This window comes from Pan troglodytes, chromosome 8 (assembly GCF_028858775.2).
Source record: "Pan troglodytes isolate AG18354 chromosome 8, NHGRI_mPanTro3-v2.0_pri, whole genome shotgun sequence".
Lineage (NCBI taxonomy): Eukaryota > Metazoa > Chordata > Mammalia > Primates > Hominidae > Pan > Pan troglodytes.
In genome coordinates this window covers 108331832-108346659 of record NC_072406.2, presented here as the reverse complement: position 1 = coordinate 108346659, position 14828 = coordinate 108331832, and the positions used below count along the sequence as shown (strand labels likewise).

The window sequence follows — 14828 nt, the reverse complement described above, 5'->3', positions numbered from 1 at the left end:
CTACTACGCCATCCTCTGAAGTCCTTAGAAGCCACATAGTATGAATTGTAGGTCTCTACTGGGGGACCCAGAAATGTCCCTTAACAAAGCCCACCCATGGATCAGACGCACATTTCTCTGCCCAGTGGGACTTCTCTCTATGCTTTGAGAATTAATATTTTTTAAAAAGTCAAAAGCAAGTGAACATATGATTGTAGTAACTAACCCAAGGTCAAGTATATGGCACCAGAAAGCCCAAAGGGAAGGGAAGGCAGGTGCGAAGTGTGTGTGGATGGGCTGGGGCTGGCCAGCTGAGGCTCACACTTGTGCCTTCTGCTTCTCCCCTGCTGTTGCAGAGAGCCCCGCTGACGAAGAGGAGCAGTGGTCCGATGACTTTGTAAGTATTTGCTCCTGGGACCAGGAGGGCATCAGGGTCCCATGGGAGGCCTTTTGAAGATCTTATTTCTGAATTACATGCTGGTGGTCAGCCGCACGTCCCAAGAGGGAAGACTTGGAAAGGTCACCTACAGGCAAGGCATACTGCATACCAGCTGACTTGACTGGCACTCAGTGTGCGCCTGGCTAAGAGCTTTCCACACATAACCTCATTTAAACCTTTGAGGTAGGTGTTCTTATGCCCAACTTCAGTGCTGGTGTTCAGAGTACTCACCAGCACATCCAAAACAGGTGTAAAATTGTTTAAATGTTTCCATATCAGTTAGCAAATGCCTCTGCCCTAAACTCCCCAGTGCCCATCACTGCCTGACCCCTGCCCAGGAGCCCTAAACGAACCAACAACTAAAGAATAAGTGTCTGGCACATCAGGGGGCCTCCAGGACCAAGGTATAGAAAGTTTCAGTCACTTGCAGTTCCACAATTCAGACCCAGGCCCTCAGATCTCAGGACCAGGCTCTTTGCCACCAAGGTGCTTGCTGTGATCAAGAGAACATTTAGCAGAGCTCCGGAGCCACAGAGAGAGGGACCTGGCCATGATGACACTGGGGATGTTGTATCAGAATTATCTCTTTGAGGTAGCTCTGAAATGTGCAAGGCCTGACATCCTAAAAACTTTTCTTCACAATAATTATTCCTCACTTATATCAAATTCATCCAGAATGTTAGCCTGCTCCAACCTGTGAGTTTTAGATCTGGAAGGGATCCAAGAAGCCTTCCATACAACCACATACCCATTTCACAGATAAGAAAACTGAGGCCAAGAGAATGAAAATCACCCAGTTCAGTGGAATGAGAACCCAGGACTCAGACCTCCAGTCCTGTGCCCAGCCCTGGGCTGTGCACACTACCTGGAGTTTATACAGAGTCTCAGAAGACAGGAGTTCCTCCTTCTTCAACTGCAGAAAAAGAAAAGAAAAATGAGGGGAAGGGGTGACTTTTCTGCCCATCTCTTGGTCATGGAGCTCCTCCTGGGGCCCAGCAGCCGCAGCTCCCTGAGATGCACTGCAGCTGCGCCCCCTGCTGGCTGCGCACGCGCGTGCACACACGAACACACACACACACACCCACACACACACACACACACGGCCACATGTAAAGCAAAGAAATTGGTTGGTCCACATGCAGAGGTAAGAGAAGAAAACTGAGCAAGCTGGCTGGATGAAAAAGAGCACACAAGGGAACTTAGAAAGCACAAAATAAAATCAGCCTGGAGAGGAAGGAATTACTTGCCCCAAAATCAGACAACCAAAATGAAGATACCAGCTGTACTAAAGACTGAGTAAGCATTCACTCACAGCTCTTTTGACTTCAGTAGATGGATCCCCACTGCACGCAGAATGAAATCCAGGCTTGTTAATAAAGCCTCCAGAATTTCTTGATTTTAAACAAAAATCCTGCTATATGTTCTCATTCATTTGTAGGAGCTAAAAATTAAAACACTTGAACTCATAAAGACAGACAGTAGAATGATGTTTACCAGAGGCTGGGAAGGGTGGTCGAGGGGGCAGCAGGTGGGGGGAGGGAAATGGGGACAGTTAATGGGTGCAAAAATATAGTTAGGATGAATAAGACCTAGTGTTTGACAACAGGGTAAGTACAGTCAACAATAATTTATTGTACATTTAAAAATAACTAAAAGAATATAATTGGAATGTTTATAACACACACAAAAAATGAATGCTTGAGTGATGGATACCCCATTTACCCAGATGTTATTACTACACATTGTATGCCTGTTTCAAAATATCTCATATACCCCATATATATATATACCTACTATGTACCCCTACAATTCTTTTTTTTTAAAGACCAACAGGAAAAAAAATCCTGCTATATAAAATTGCTTATGAAAGGCGACAGGCCAAAGAGCAAGTGGAAAGTCATGTACAGATCATGCAATGTGATAGGCAGAGTGTGAGGGCGGTGGACACAGAGGCCAGAGGACCTCTTATGTCCTGAGTCAAATATTTCCTCCACATGAATATATTTACAAACGGTATATACATAAACTATCTCTGAAAAACATGCACAAGAAACCTAGTAACTCTTTCTGCCTCTGCGGTGAGAAGCAGAGAGGCTGAGAAGGAGACTGCACTTTATATCCTTCTAAGCCATTTGGACTTCAGACCATGACAATGTATTTTCAATGTGGACTTAAATGAAATGTGGATTTTAAAAAAACAGGCCAGGCGCGGTGGCTCATGCCTGTAATCTCAGTGCTTTGGGAGGCCAAGGTTGGCAGATCACCTGAGGTCAGGAGTTTGAGACCAGCCTGGCCAACATGGTGAAACCCCAGCTTTACTAAAAATACAAAAATTAGCTGGGCGTGGTGGTGCAATTTGTAATCCCAGCTACTCGAGAGACTGAGACAGGAGAATAACTTGAACCCAGGAAGTAGAGGTTGCAGTGAGCTGAGATCCTGCCACTGCACTCTAGCCTGGGCGACAAAGCAAGACTCGGTTTCAAAAAAAAATTAGCCAGGCACGGTGGTGCATGCCTGTAATCCCAGCTACTTGGGAGACTAGGGCAGGAGAATCGCTGGAACCCAGGAGGCAGAGGCTGCAGTGAGCTGAGATTGCGCCACTGCACTCCAGTCTGGGCAACAGAGTGAGACTCCATCTCAAAAAAAGAAAAAAAAAAAAAAAAAACAAAGAGAGCGAACTCTGAGTCCATTTGAAGCCTTGACCCTGCAGCTTACCAACTCTGCTTGAAATTTTTAAAAAATCTCATCTGAAAGATATCTAGCTGGCCCTGTGTGTCTCCTCACCCTCTTCGTATTAAACCTATTTTCTCTTCAGTGATCAGCATTCATAATAGATAAAACCCATTGGTTATTCTATTTTATTGGGCCCTTTTCCTATCTTTTAAAAATATGTTTTATTATCTCCTCTTGTTATTCGTTGTGGATCTACAGAGTGTCAGCTCCCATTAGCGTTAAGTAGTTCCTGTGTCCCCCCAGGACAGTGCAGTGGTGGAGACGATAAACTTTGGAGGCAGAAAGGCCTGCTTCAAACCCCAGGTTTGCCTCTTACCGGCTGCCTAGCCCTGTGAAGTCAGCCTCTCCAAGCCTTGTCTCCTGTCACTGCTCTGGCCTCCCAAGGCAGGAATGGTCCTGACGGCCAGGCAGCACAGACGGGGATGCTGAGCACAGTGTCTGCATCTGCACTTGCAGGACAGCGACTATGAAAATCCAGATGAGCACTCGGACTCAGAGATGTACGTGATGCCCGCCGAGGAGAACGCTGATGACAGCTACGAGCCGCCTCCAGTAGAGCAGGAAACCAGGCCGGTTCACCCAGCCCTGCCCTTCGCCAGAGGCGAGTATATAGGTGAGGTCCCCCGCAGACCTGGGCACTCGGCCTTCCAGGCCCATGGGGAGGTGGGGGTGTCCAAGATTGCAGGGTGGGGACAAACCTGGCTGCTGCTTGAGGGCCTCTGCCAGCCGCCCGCTCCCGCCACCTCCAAGCAGGGGATCTGGGCTCCGAGGTAAAGGATCCCAAGCTGTAGGGCTTTCCCATTCCAGGGGAAGAGGCGTCTTTCCTAGATCGGGAACATTGAAAGCAGGCATAAACAAACAAACAAACAAACAAACCCAGCATACCCTGATGGTTGTGCTCCCGCCCAACACTCCAAGGGAAAGCAACCCTGAGATTAGTCCCACTTTTAGGGCTTCGTGTGCTCAAGGTTCTGGGATTTCTCTTAAGAAGTCTGTACAAAACAGACTTCTTCGAGGATCCCAGTGTCTGCCTCATCTTCCTCCCATGCCTAGTCCAGACTGTGCGGTTTTACCAGGGGATACAGGTGCTCAGGAGCCCCAAGCCTGGAATAAGCCTCATGGGTTAAATGGACACAGCTTGGGTCTGTTTTTTTTTTGTTTTGTTTTGTTTTGTTTTGAGACAGAGTCTCACTCTGTCACCCAGGCTGGAGTGCAGTGGCATGAACTCGCTTCACTGCAACCTCTGCCTCCTGGGTCCAGCCTCCTGCCTCAGCCTCCCGAGTAGCTGGGTCCACAGGCACCCACCACCACGCCTGGCTAACTTTTGTATTTTTAGTAGAGACAGGATTTCCTCATGTTGGCCAGGCTGGTCTCAAACTCCTGACCTCAAGTGATCCAACCGCCTCAGCCTCCCAAAGTGCTGGGATTACAGGCATAAGCCACTGCGCCTGGCCCCAAGTATGCATTTTAATGCCCATCTTTGTTCCAGTCTTGGCAGGTGACTAAGTTCCCCAAAGGTTCAGAGAGCAAGTATGTCTGTGATGGTCATGGCGATGCCAGCATTTGTATGGACCGGCTCTACATGTAATATCTCACTGCCATTAACCCCCTCCTTACAGTGTACCAGGCACTGCTCCTTGCTTCACTGAATGAAAGTAAAGTGAAGGCCAGCTGGGCTTACTGGGTTGCCACAGTTGATCTTTTGAGCACCTGCCGTGCACCAGAACTATGCTAAGCACTGAGCATTCAGCTGCACTCAAGATGCACATACTCCCAGAGATCTTCTAATTTACAGTTTAGTGCTTTCCCCTGGGGGTCTACTTAACCTCCTCGATAATCCTGAAAGAGGTCAGAGGAGTGAACTGACTGGGCCAAGATTCTCTAAGTGATGGAGCTGGGATACAAGCCAGGGCTCTCAGCTTCCGAAGCCCAGCTCATCACAACTCTGCTCTGTGCACCACCCACCATACTTGGTGAATGATCTTTTTCAATCATCACAGCAACCCTGGGGAGGAAAGGGCTACTGCAATTCAGGGTGGTTAAGTGGCTCATTCAAGAACACACTCTTGGCCAAGCGCGGTGGCTCACACCTGTAATCCCAGCACTTTGGGAGGCCACAGTGGATGGATCACCTGACGTCAGGAGTTCAAGACCAGCCTGGCCAACATGGCAGAACCCCGTCTCTATTAAAAATACAAAAAAATTAGCCGGGCATGGTGGTGCATGCCAGTAATCCCAGCTACTAGGGAGGCTGAGGCAGTAGAATCACTTGAACCCAGGAGGCGGAGGTTGCAGTGAGCCAAGATGGCACCACTGCACTCCAGCCTGGGCAACAAGAGTGAAACTCTGTCTCAAAAAAAAAAAAAATCACACTCTTCAAAGCCTGTCTCCTGTGTTTTGCTACTTCTGATGGGCTTAAATATTACATTAAATATTTGTTTACTCAGAAATCTGAGTAAACTCCAGGAGCTGCAAATAAAACTGACAAGAGTTATAGGCACAGAAGGAAGGATGCCCTCATGCCTGAGTACAGCCACACCACCAGAAAGAGGCTTCTGAGGAGGCAGCGGAGGTGAAGTTAACCACATACCTTCAACAAGGAGTGAGGGCTGAGGGCAGGGCAGGCACCAGGAGCATAGAGGCGAGGGCCTAACAGGCAAGGACAGCTGCACCAGGCGAGGTGGGGCTGTCACAGGAAGCAGCAGCAAGAGGCCAGTGATGCAATCCAGAGGCCAGTGCTAGCACCTGTGCTGTTCCCAGTATGAAGAACACGCCAGGTTATTCCTATGCCAAGATTTTCCTAAAACACATCAGTCTGAATCTATGCTCAGCTCACTGAATCACTGGGTAGACTTGAGGCTGCCTAACGCCTCTCTCACATGGCACAGGTGATATAAGTTCTACTTATTAGGCAGACACACTGTACCTACTGCCTTCACTGCAATCTTCCTAATCCCCACAAGATCTCTAAGGTCGATATTACGATCCTCATTTTAAAAATGAAGAATGTTGGCCAGGCGTGGTGGCTCATGCCTGTAATCCTAACACTTCAGGAGGCTGAGGTGGGTGAATCACTTGAGGTCAGGAGTTCAAAACCAGCCTGGCCAACATGGTAAAACCCCATCTCTACTAAAAATACAAAAATTAGCCAGGCATGGTGGTGGGTGCCTGTAATCCCAGCTACTTCAGAGGCTGAGGCAGGAGAATCACTTGAACCTGGGAGGCGGAGGTTGCAGTAACCAGAGATCATGCCACTGCACTCCAGCCTGGGCAACAGAGCAAGACTTTGTCTCAAAAAAATAAAAAATTAAAAAATTAAAAATAACAATGAAGAATGTGAGTCCCAGAGAGGTTGAATAACCAGCCCCAAAGAGCACAGCTAGTGAGTGGCAGAGCAAGGGACAGAACTCAGATCCAGTTGGCCTTAGAGCCTGACTCCTTTTCTGATACCTGCTGAGAAGGACAGTCCTGGACCAAAGGGATCCCACAGATTCCCTGTGAATGGAACGAAATCACTGAGGGAAGGAGCATGGAAGTTGATCCACATGAGTAATCACCACCTGGATACACTTTAGCATAACCTGGGGAACTTTTCCAACCTGTAATGCCAGGCTCCTCCCGAGGAGTTCAAACATTGCCAGGCTGGGGTGGAGCCCAGGCCTTGGCATTTTTAAAAGCCAGGAGCACCTCACCCCCACCCTGTGCCCTCCAGTGCTGCTTCCATCCCCTCTGTGTGGCCAAGTGTTGGGTTGTTGGTTCTCCTAAACCTCTGGGTGTCCATCACTGCCCCGGAAGGATGTTTTTAATGAGGACATTCTTCCAGTTTTTGCCGTTTAAGTCAATAAGCAGTTGAAATTTTGGGCCTAACATTTCACTTTACTCTTTCAAGGAATGCCCCGTGGATCATTTGTGGCTACATAGACACCCGTGGTTTTATACTTTCTGGATCTCAATGGCTTCCACCCAGGAAATGATCCAGAGCCTCTTTTATGTTATGTTTTTTGTTTGTTCCTTTCAAGACAATCGATCAAGCCAGAGGCATTCCCCACCCTTCAGCAAGACACTTCCCAGTAAGCCCAGCTGGCCTTCAGAGAAAGCAAGGCTCACCTCCACCCTGCCGGCCCTGACTGCTTTGCAGAAACCTCAAGTCCCACCCAAACCCAAAGGCCTCCTTGAGGATGAGGTAAAGTAAATCTGTGCCAAAGGCTTCCCAGGACACAGAGGGGGGTGGGGCAAGCGACCAGGACAGCCTGCCCGCTGGCTGTCCTCCTTCTTTACAACCTGCTATTGACTGCCCCCTCTAACTCTCCACTATTATACCAAAGGGACTTGGTTTTCTCCAAAATGGCTTATTGTAAATATGTCAGTTTACTAGAGGTGTATGGTAAAATATCAATACTGAGTCTGTGCCCCTCATATTATCCCCTCCTTCTTCCCTGGGGTTTCCTGTGAATCTCTTCTTTCCTTCCTAAGATGTTCTTCCTCTCTCTTTATTCTCCTTTGCTTCTCTGTCCTGTTGTTACTGACAGCAAATCCATATGGGTCTGCAGCAACCTCAATTCTTGCCTCCTGGGCGTAAGGCAGAAGGAGAGACCAAGGCAAGTTTCAGAGCAGGAATGAAAAGAAGTCAAGTACACTTAGAAGAGGGCCAAGCGGACGACTTGAGAGATCCAGTGCGCTGTTTGACCTTTGAGTTGGGGTTTTATACACTAGCACACTTCCGGGGTCTTTTGTCCCTTCTCCCCTGATTCTTCCTTTGTGTGGGCTGTCCGCTTGTGCAGTGCCCTGCTAGCATTTGGGAGGTGAGCGTGCGCAGTGTGCTTACCGGAGTTGTACGCACGATCCCTTGAAGCATTCTTGCCTTACCAGCTGAATGTTTCTAGAAGGTGAAGTACCAGTTAAACGCTGCCATTTTGCCTCTTAATGCGCATGCTTGAGCCCACTTGCCCAACTCCTGAGATCTTATCGGGAAACTGCTCATCACCAGTTTCAGGTTTTTTCTATCTATTGGGAGACTGCCTTTCCCTGGCGCTGGCTGTAACCAATTATTATTTTAGAGAGACAATTAACAGCCACCTGACAATCACCTGATGGTCTCCTGACATTCCTGGGGCAGGGGAGCCCTCTCCTGCCCTGCTCATGCCTGACTAGCTATTATACCCACTAACACTGTCGCCACCTTGCCTTCTTTCCTCCACCTTCTTTTCTCTCTGCTCCTCCACTTCCCTCTTCTCAGATGCAGAGGGTGACATGGGCCAGGATGTACAATGGAGATAGCTAGTCTGTAAGGTACCCCGCACAACCTGTGGAGGAGCTAATCCCTCACTTCCCTTTGACAGCTCTTGCTTCTCACTTCCTCCCTCCCCACAGCTGCCCTGCCCCAGCAGGTGTCCAGAGACCCACCTTTTCAGATGGCCCAGCATCCAACTCTGGGTTTACCTCCTTAATCTTCCCTGTCTCAGCACCTAGCCCTTTGTGTTGTTTTCCCTATGAAATAGCTCCTATTTGAAAATGAATAGGTAAACTCATCCAAGCTGTTGTAGTAACTGATAAAGCCTAATGTGTTATGGCTCCCAGAGGTCCCTGCATTTTAAATAAGGACAGAGACCAGCCTGCAGCTTCTCTAAGAAATAACTTGCCTGTAGAGGATAAAACTTATGGCTTACACACATGTTGTGAAATGACCTTCATTCCGCCTTTATAAAATTTGCAGCCCAGCAGGAGATGGAAAAGATGGACTTTTAAATAAAAATAGATGCAGCATCTAGGCCCAAATTCCTGCTTTGGCCCTTCTAGGTGTATGATTTGGGGCAAGCTAGACAACTTCTATGAGTCTGTTTTTCATCTCTGTTATTTTGAGAATTTAATAAAAGAACATATGTACAGCACTAAATACAGTGCCTCACACACAGAGGGGTTTAATATATGTCGGATTCCTTTCTACCATATTCTAGAGCCTTGACAAAATCCAGTTTTCTAGTTTCTTCTGAAAACTGAAGATCTAGCAACACCAGGCCAGCCATGGCTTCAAAGCAACTGGGCCCCAGGGCATCCCCCTCTATCTCAGCTGTGAATCCTTGTCTCTTTTTTGATTTGTCATAGCTCCCACAATGCATACAGTGCATGTACACACCCTCATCCTGCACACACTCCTTCTTACTATTACCTACCCATCTGAGAGGCGATGTTGTCCTTTCAAGGGTGGGAATAGGGTGGCAAAGAGAAGCTGAGCAGGGGAGGGGACAGGATGGGGAGACCAGCTGTTAGGATCTCACTGTAAATTATTTCAGCATTTGGCAATTCCACATGAAGACACAAATTCAGATATAGAATGCAGATGAATACTGTGGGTTATGTAAGGCTCTTCATTTCTGTAAATAACTGAGAATGGACCCCAGGGAGACAGGGCAGAGGTTTGCTAATAGCAGCCTTGTGGAGGTGGCTCAGGCAAGTCTGCACCAGTGGGAAAAAGAGAAGTATGAAGGCGGGGGCGTTCTGGAATGGGCAGATAGACAGCCAATATAAGAAAGAGGTGTAAAAACAAATAAACAAACAAACAGAAGCCAACATTAAGATATGGCTGAACCATTAGTTGGGAAAAGAAGAAGTCAAGTACAAGCATAAATAAAAGTGTTTAACCCTGCTCTACAGGTTATAGGCAAAATACAGAGATACAGGCTAAACAGAGAGCTGGAGGTGGGGCAAAGACATTTAGGAGGAAGGAGCATCTGTGCTATAATGAGAGAGGCTAACACTTGGAGAATGTTGTGTATCCACTGGTGTTCTGAGCACTTTGTATGCATTATCTCATTAAATCCTCACACTAACCCTATGAAGTCTATCATCAGCCCCACTTTACAGATGAGGAAACAAAGGTGTAAAGGGGCTAAAAAACTTGCCCAAGGTCACAGAGGGAATATATTTAGAGGGTATTTTTATAAGAATTCAATAAAATAATGTATGGAAAGCTTTTAAATGCTTATTTGAGTGGTAATGAGGATGCAGCCCATGTGGGCATTTAATAGCTAATCAAAATGACTCCTGCTAAGTAATAGGGTATGAGCCGATGGGAAAGTGAAAATAAGATAAATTCACGCTACTCCTATTTTTCAAATCTGTAGTCCTAGGGGGAGGCAAACATGTAAACACTTATGACAAGTGTCTTATTAATACTGAAACATCTAAACATTGGAGTTGATCTAAGATGATTTTTAATCTATTTTTAATTTTGAATCATGTCATTGTAATAATTGAAGAAGGATTTCTAATACCTGTAGGTCATGGTAGTATAATAATCTACCTGGCTTCAAAAGACCAATCACTGATTCACTAAAGTCAAGTTTTTGTGTTTTGTTCATGAAATAAGGGGGTTGATATTAAAACACTGCAGCAATGTCAAAGTGGTCAATAAGACCACATTATGTCCTAATAAAGGATATAAAATGTGATGGTTCTTGGTCATTTACTTATTTCAGCAATAACAACGTTAAAGCATTGAATTGCAATGCTGGGAATATACATTTTACATTCCTTCTCCTAAAACCCTATAAAGATGAGAAAGTTGGGCAGACACTACAAACAGAATTTGTTGAGACTGGATCGAGTCTTTTTTCCTATCAGTCTTCTTTGGGAATACAAATGTCTCCATTCCAGAAATATCATTGAAGTGGCATCGTTGTCTGGGGTAAATACCTGGGGTTCATCGTCTCGCACTGACAAGATTAATGACATGGACACGTGTGGGTGGGTTAAGGAGCAGAAAGTTTAATAGACAGAAGAAAGGAGAGAGGAGAGCATCTCTCTCTCTCTTGCAAGACAGTGGGATCTGAAGGGAAAACCAAGCCTGAGGTGGATCACAGCAGATTTTAGAGGCAGGCTTCAGGAGGTGATATCTGATTTATACAGGGTCCACAGATTGGTTTGATCAGGAGTGACATTTATATGGTGCAGAAGAGGCTGGTCGCCCCTCCCTAATCTTATTATACAAATGGGTTTTCTACTTGGCCAGTGCCATCTTGTCTGCTCCTTACTGTACAGGTGGCTGGCAAAGAGAGGGGAAGACAGAGCCACCATTTTGATCATGCCTAGTCACAGGTAGCATTTTCCTATTGGCACAACTGCCAGCATTCACCCATGCAAGCTTCCAGCTTGCTTGTCTATATCAGCAGCTTGATTTTACAGGCTACTCTTTGTTAGAAAAGAAAATGATTTTGGGGCTGCTTTTTATTAAAAGGAAAACCTTACCAAGGACATCTTACCCTCACTATCTGCCTAAGTAATTTTTTCTTAACTCCTATATCATCATGACTCTAAACAGCTCAGATTCTAAACACTGCAGATAAAAACATTTTCTGTAATCAAGCACTGCAGAACAAAACAAGTACAAAATTAAGAGTACAGAGGAAAGAATAAATTTTGAAGTGGTCAAGTAGGACTGGGTTAGGGCCTGGAGCTTCCAACTTCCCTATATCCATTCAGGCATCATTGCCAAGTGTCAATACCAATATTCTGTGTTCAGACATAAGATATTTAAGGATTTTGTTGACTACAGTGTTTAAGAGGGTGGCATGCCTCCTGGGGGCTCAGCCTCTCCTTTTATAGGAACTAACGCCTAGAAGAGAAGTTGGGTTCTTATAAAGCATGTCACTCTGGCTACTAATGAGTCCAAAAAGGTGAACCATAGAACCAAAAAGGTCCTGCAGGGATACCACAGCCACTCAACATCCCATTATTCAGAGCTGCTAAGTCAGCCCATCCCAGCCTTGGCTATTGGGTTAGGCAATTTCAATTCAATTCAGTGAGGCATTTGACTGGCCAGGCACTGGAAACACAAACACAGAGAAGGAGAAGGCCCTGTCGTTCAGGAGTTCATAGTTTGACACTGTGGGGCCAGAGACGAAGCAGAGATGAGGACCAGGTTCCCTGTGCCACAGAGGAGCAAGTGCCCACCTCTGAATGGCAGAATCCAGGAGAACTTCCGATGATTCAGCAATTAACTCCCCCACAGGTCATACATCTAGAAAAGACTCAAGCACAGATTTCCTCCCAGGTCTGTATGATTCCAAAGCCTCATCTCCCTCAGCCAGATCATCTCTAAATATAACTGCAGATTGAGATGTGTGAGTAGAACTCTCTGGTGCCTCTCGGCCAGCTTCAGAGGTGAAGAAAGAGATAAGAAATAGCAATTAAATAAAGAGAGGGTAGATAAGACAGAAAGAGGAGGGGGAGGATGGAAGGTACTAGAATGTGGTGGATAAAAGTATGGGTGCTAAATTATTGAACTGCTTGAGTTCAAATCCTGGATCTACCACTTTTTTTTTTTTTTTTTTTGGAGACAAGGTCTCATTCTGTTGCCAAGCGCAATCACAACTCACTGCAGCCTCAGCTTCCTGGGCTCAAGCAACCTTCCCACCTCAGCCTCTGGAGTAGCTGGGACTACAGGTGCATACCAATATGTTTGGCTAATTTTTCTATATTTTTTGTAGAGACAGGGTTTCACCATGTTGCCCAGGCTGGTTTTGAACTCCTGGACTCTTATCTATCCACCTACCTCAGCCTCCCAAAGTTCTGGGATTACAGGCACGAGCCACTGTGCCCTTCTGGGTCTACCACTTTTAAACTTGACAACTTGAGCAAACTACTTAATTTTTCTGTGCCTCAGTTTCTTCATCTGGAAATGGAGCCAATGGTGATATCTCTCTTATTGTGTTGTTAGAAGGATTAAATGAGAAAAAAAACATGTAAAGTACTTAGAAGAACACCTGGCAATAAATTTTTGTTTTTGTTTCTCCTAGTACCCTTCTTGGCTGCCCACCAGGGCAGGTGGTAAAAACCAGTTTTGAGATCTGGTTACCTCATTTGTGTCTTGTCAATATAAAATCTCTCCCTCCCTGCATTTGTCGTCATTTAATTATTGACAAAAGTGCTAAGACGATTCAATAGAGAAATACTTTTTTAAAACAAATAGTGCTAGGTAAATGGTGCTAGATGTATCCACAGGCAAAAGAATGAAACTGGACTTCTAATCTCGCACCATACACAAAAATTAACTGAAAATGTAGCATAGACCTAACTGTAAGAGCTAAAACTGTAAAACTCTTAGAGGAAAACACAGATATGAGTCTTTATGGCTTTGGGTTAGGCAATGGTTTCTTGGATATGACATCAAAAGTACAAGCAATAAAAGAATAAATAAAACAGACTTCAAAATTTAAACATTTTGTGCCACCAATGATACCAATAAGAAAGTAAAAAAGTAACCTACAGAATGGAAGAAAAGTTTTGTAAATTGTATATCTGATGAAGAACTTATAACTAGAATATATAGATAACTCTTATAACTCAATAAAAAGATAAACAACCCAATTAAAAATGGGCAAAGATTTGAATAGACATGTCTCCAAAGAATATACAAAAATTGACAATAAGTATATAAAAAGATACTCAACATCATTAGTCTTCAGGGAAATGCAAATCAAAACTATAATGAGATATCATTTTGCACACACAAGGATGGCTGTAATAAAAAGGATGATAACAAGTGTTGGTGAGGATATGGAAAAACTGGAGCCCTCATACATTGCTGGCAGGAATGAAAAATGGTGCAGCCTCTTTGGAAAACAGTTTGGCAGTTTCTCCGACTGTTAAACTTAGAGCTACCATATGACTCAACAATTTCACTTCTAGGATATTCCCAAGAGAAATGCATGTCTACACAAAAACTTGTACATGAATAGTCATGACACCATTATTCATTACAGCCAAAAAGTGGAAAAAAACTCAAATGTCCATCAGCTGATGAATGGATAAACAAATGTGGCATACTCATAAAATAGACTATTATTTGGCCATAAAAAGACTGGAGTTGTGATACATACTATACCACAGGAAAACCTTGAAAACATTATACTAAGTGAAAGAAGTCTCAAAAGACTACAGATTGTGTGATTCCGTGCATATTCAATGTCCAGAATGGGCAAAATCTATAGAGAAAGAAAGTAGATTTGTGGTCGACTAGGTCAAGGAAGCGGTGGATGGGGAGTGACTAATGGGTGCAAGGTTTCTTTTTGGGGTCATAAAAATGTCCTAAAATTAGATTGTGGTGTTGGTTGTATATGTCTGTGAATATACTAAAACTCACCAAATTGTACAATTTACATAGTAGAATTTTATGATATGTGAATTGCATCTTAATAATGCTTTTTAAAAAAATCACTCCCTCCCATACAGTCAACTATGAATGTACAGCATTCTTCTCATTCAGTTTTGTATTTCTGTTAGGCTGATTATGTGGTCCCCGTGGAAGATAATGATGAAAACTATATTCATCCCACAGAAAGCAGTTCACCTCCACCTGAAAAAGGTAAGAGTTTGTCGCCTTAAGCACCTGAAAATTTTTAGCAGTTGATCAGGATGTACAAGAGTATTTGGTAGTAAGCACTAAGAGGCTCAGAAATGACAGTGCCCAGGACTTTCTCCCCTGGGCCACAGTGTGTGCTTCTTTGGCTTGTTGGGCAGACAGCATCAGTGACAACCCATCTCTGTGTATCATAGCCCTTCCCTGCCTTCCCCTTCCTCTTCCATGCTTTAATCTTCCCATCTCACATTATGAAAGCACCTGGGTAGTTCTCTTCAGCTGCCCTCGCTTCAAATGGATTTCTCATAAAACCTAATACAA

At 44.9% G+C, this 14828-nt stretch overlaps 1 protein-coding gene across 3 annotated transcripts in view; it reads left to right on the top strand.

Moving 5' to 3' along the window:
- BLNK (B cell linker) overlaps positions 1 to 14828 on the top strand; it is an 80238-nt gene that overhangs the window by 40700 nt on the left and 24710 nt on the right. For all 3 annotated transcript variants that reach the window (XM_001159266.6, XM_001159213.6, XM_009459031.5), the window contains exons 4-7: positions 336 to 376; positions 3608 to 3764; positions 7171 to 7334; positions 14432 to 14513. In XM_001159266.6, the coding sequence (XP_001159266.1) occupies positions 336 to 376; positions 3608 to 3764; positions 7171 to 7334; positions 14432 to 14513 (444 nt within the window). The remainder of the gene's footprint in view (positions 1 to 335; positions 377 to 3607; positions 3765 to 7170; positions 7335 to 14431; positions 14514 to 14828) is intronic.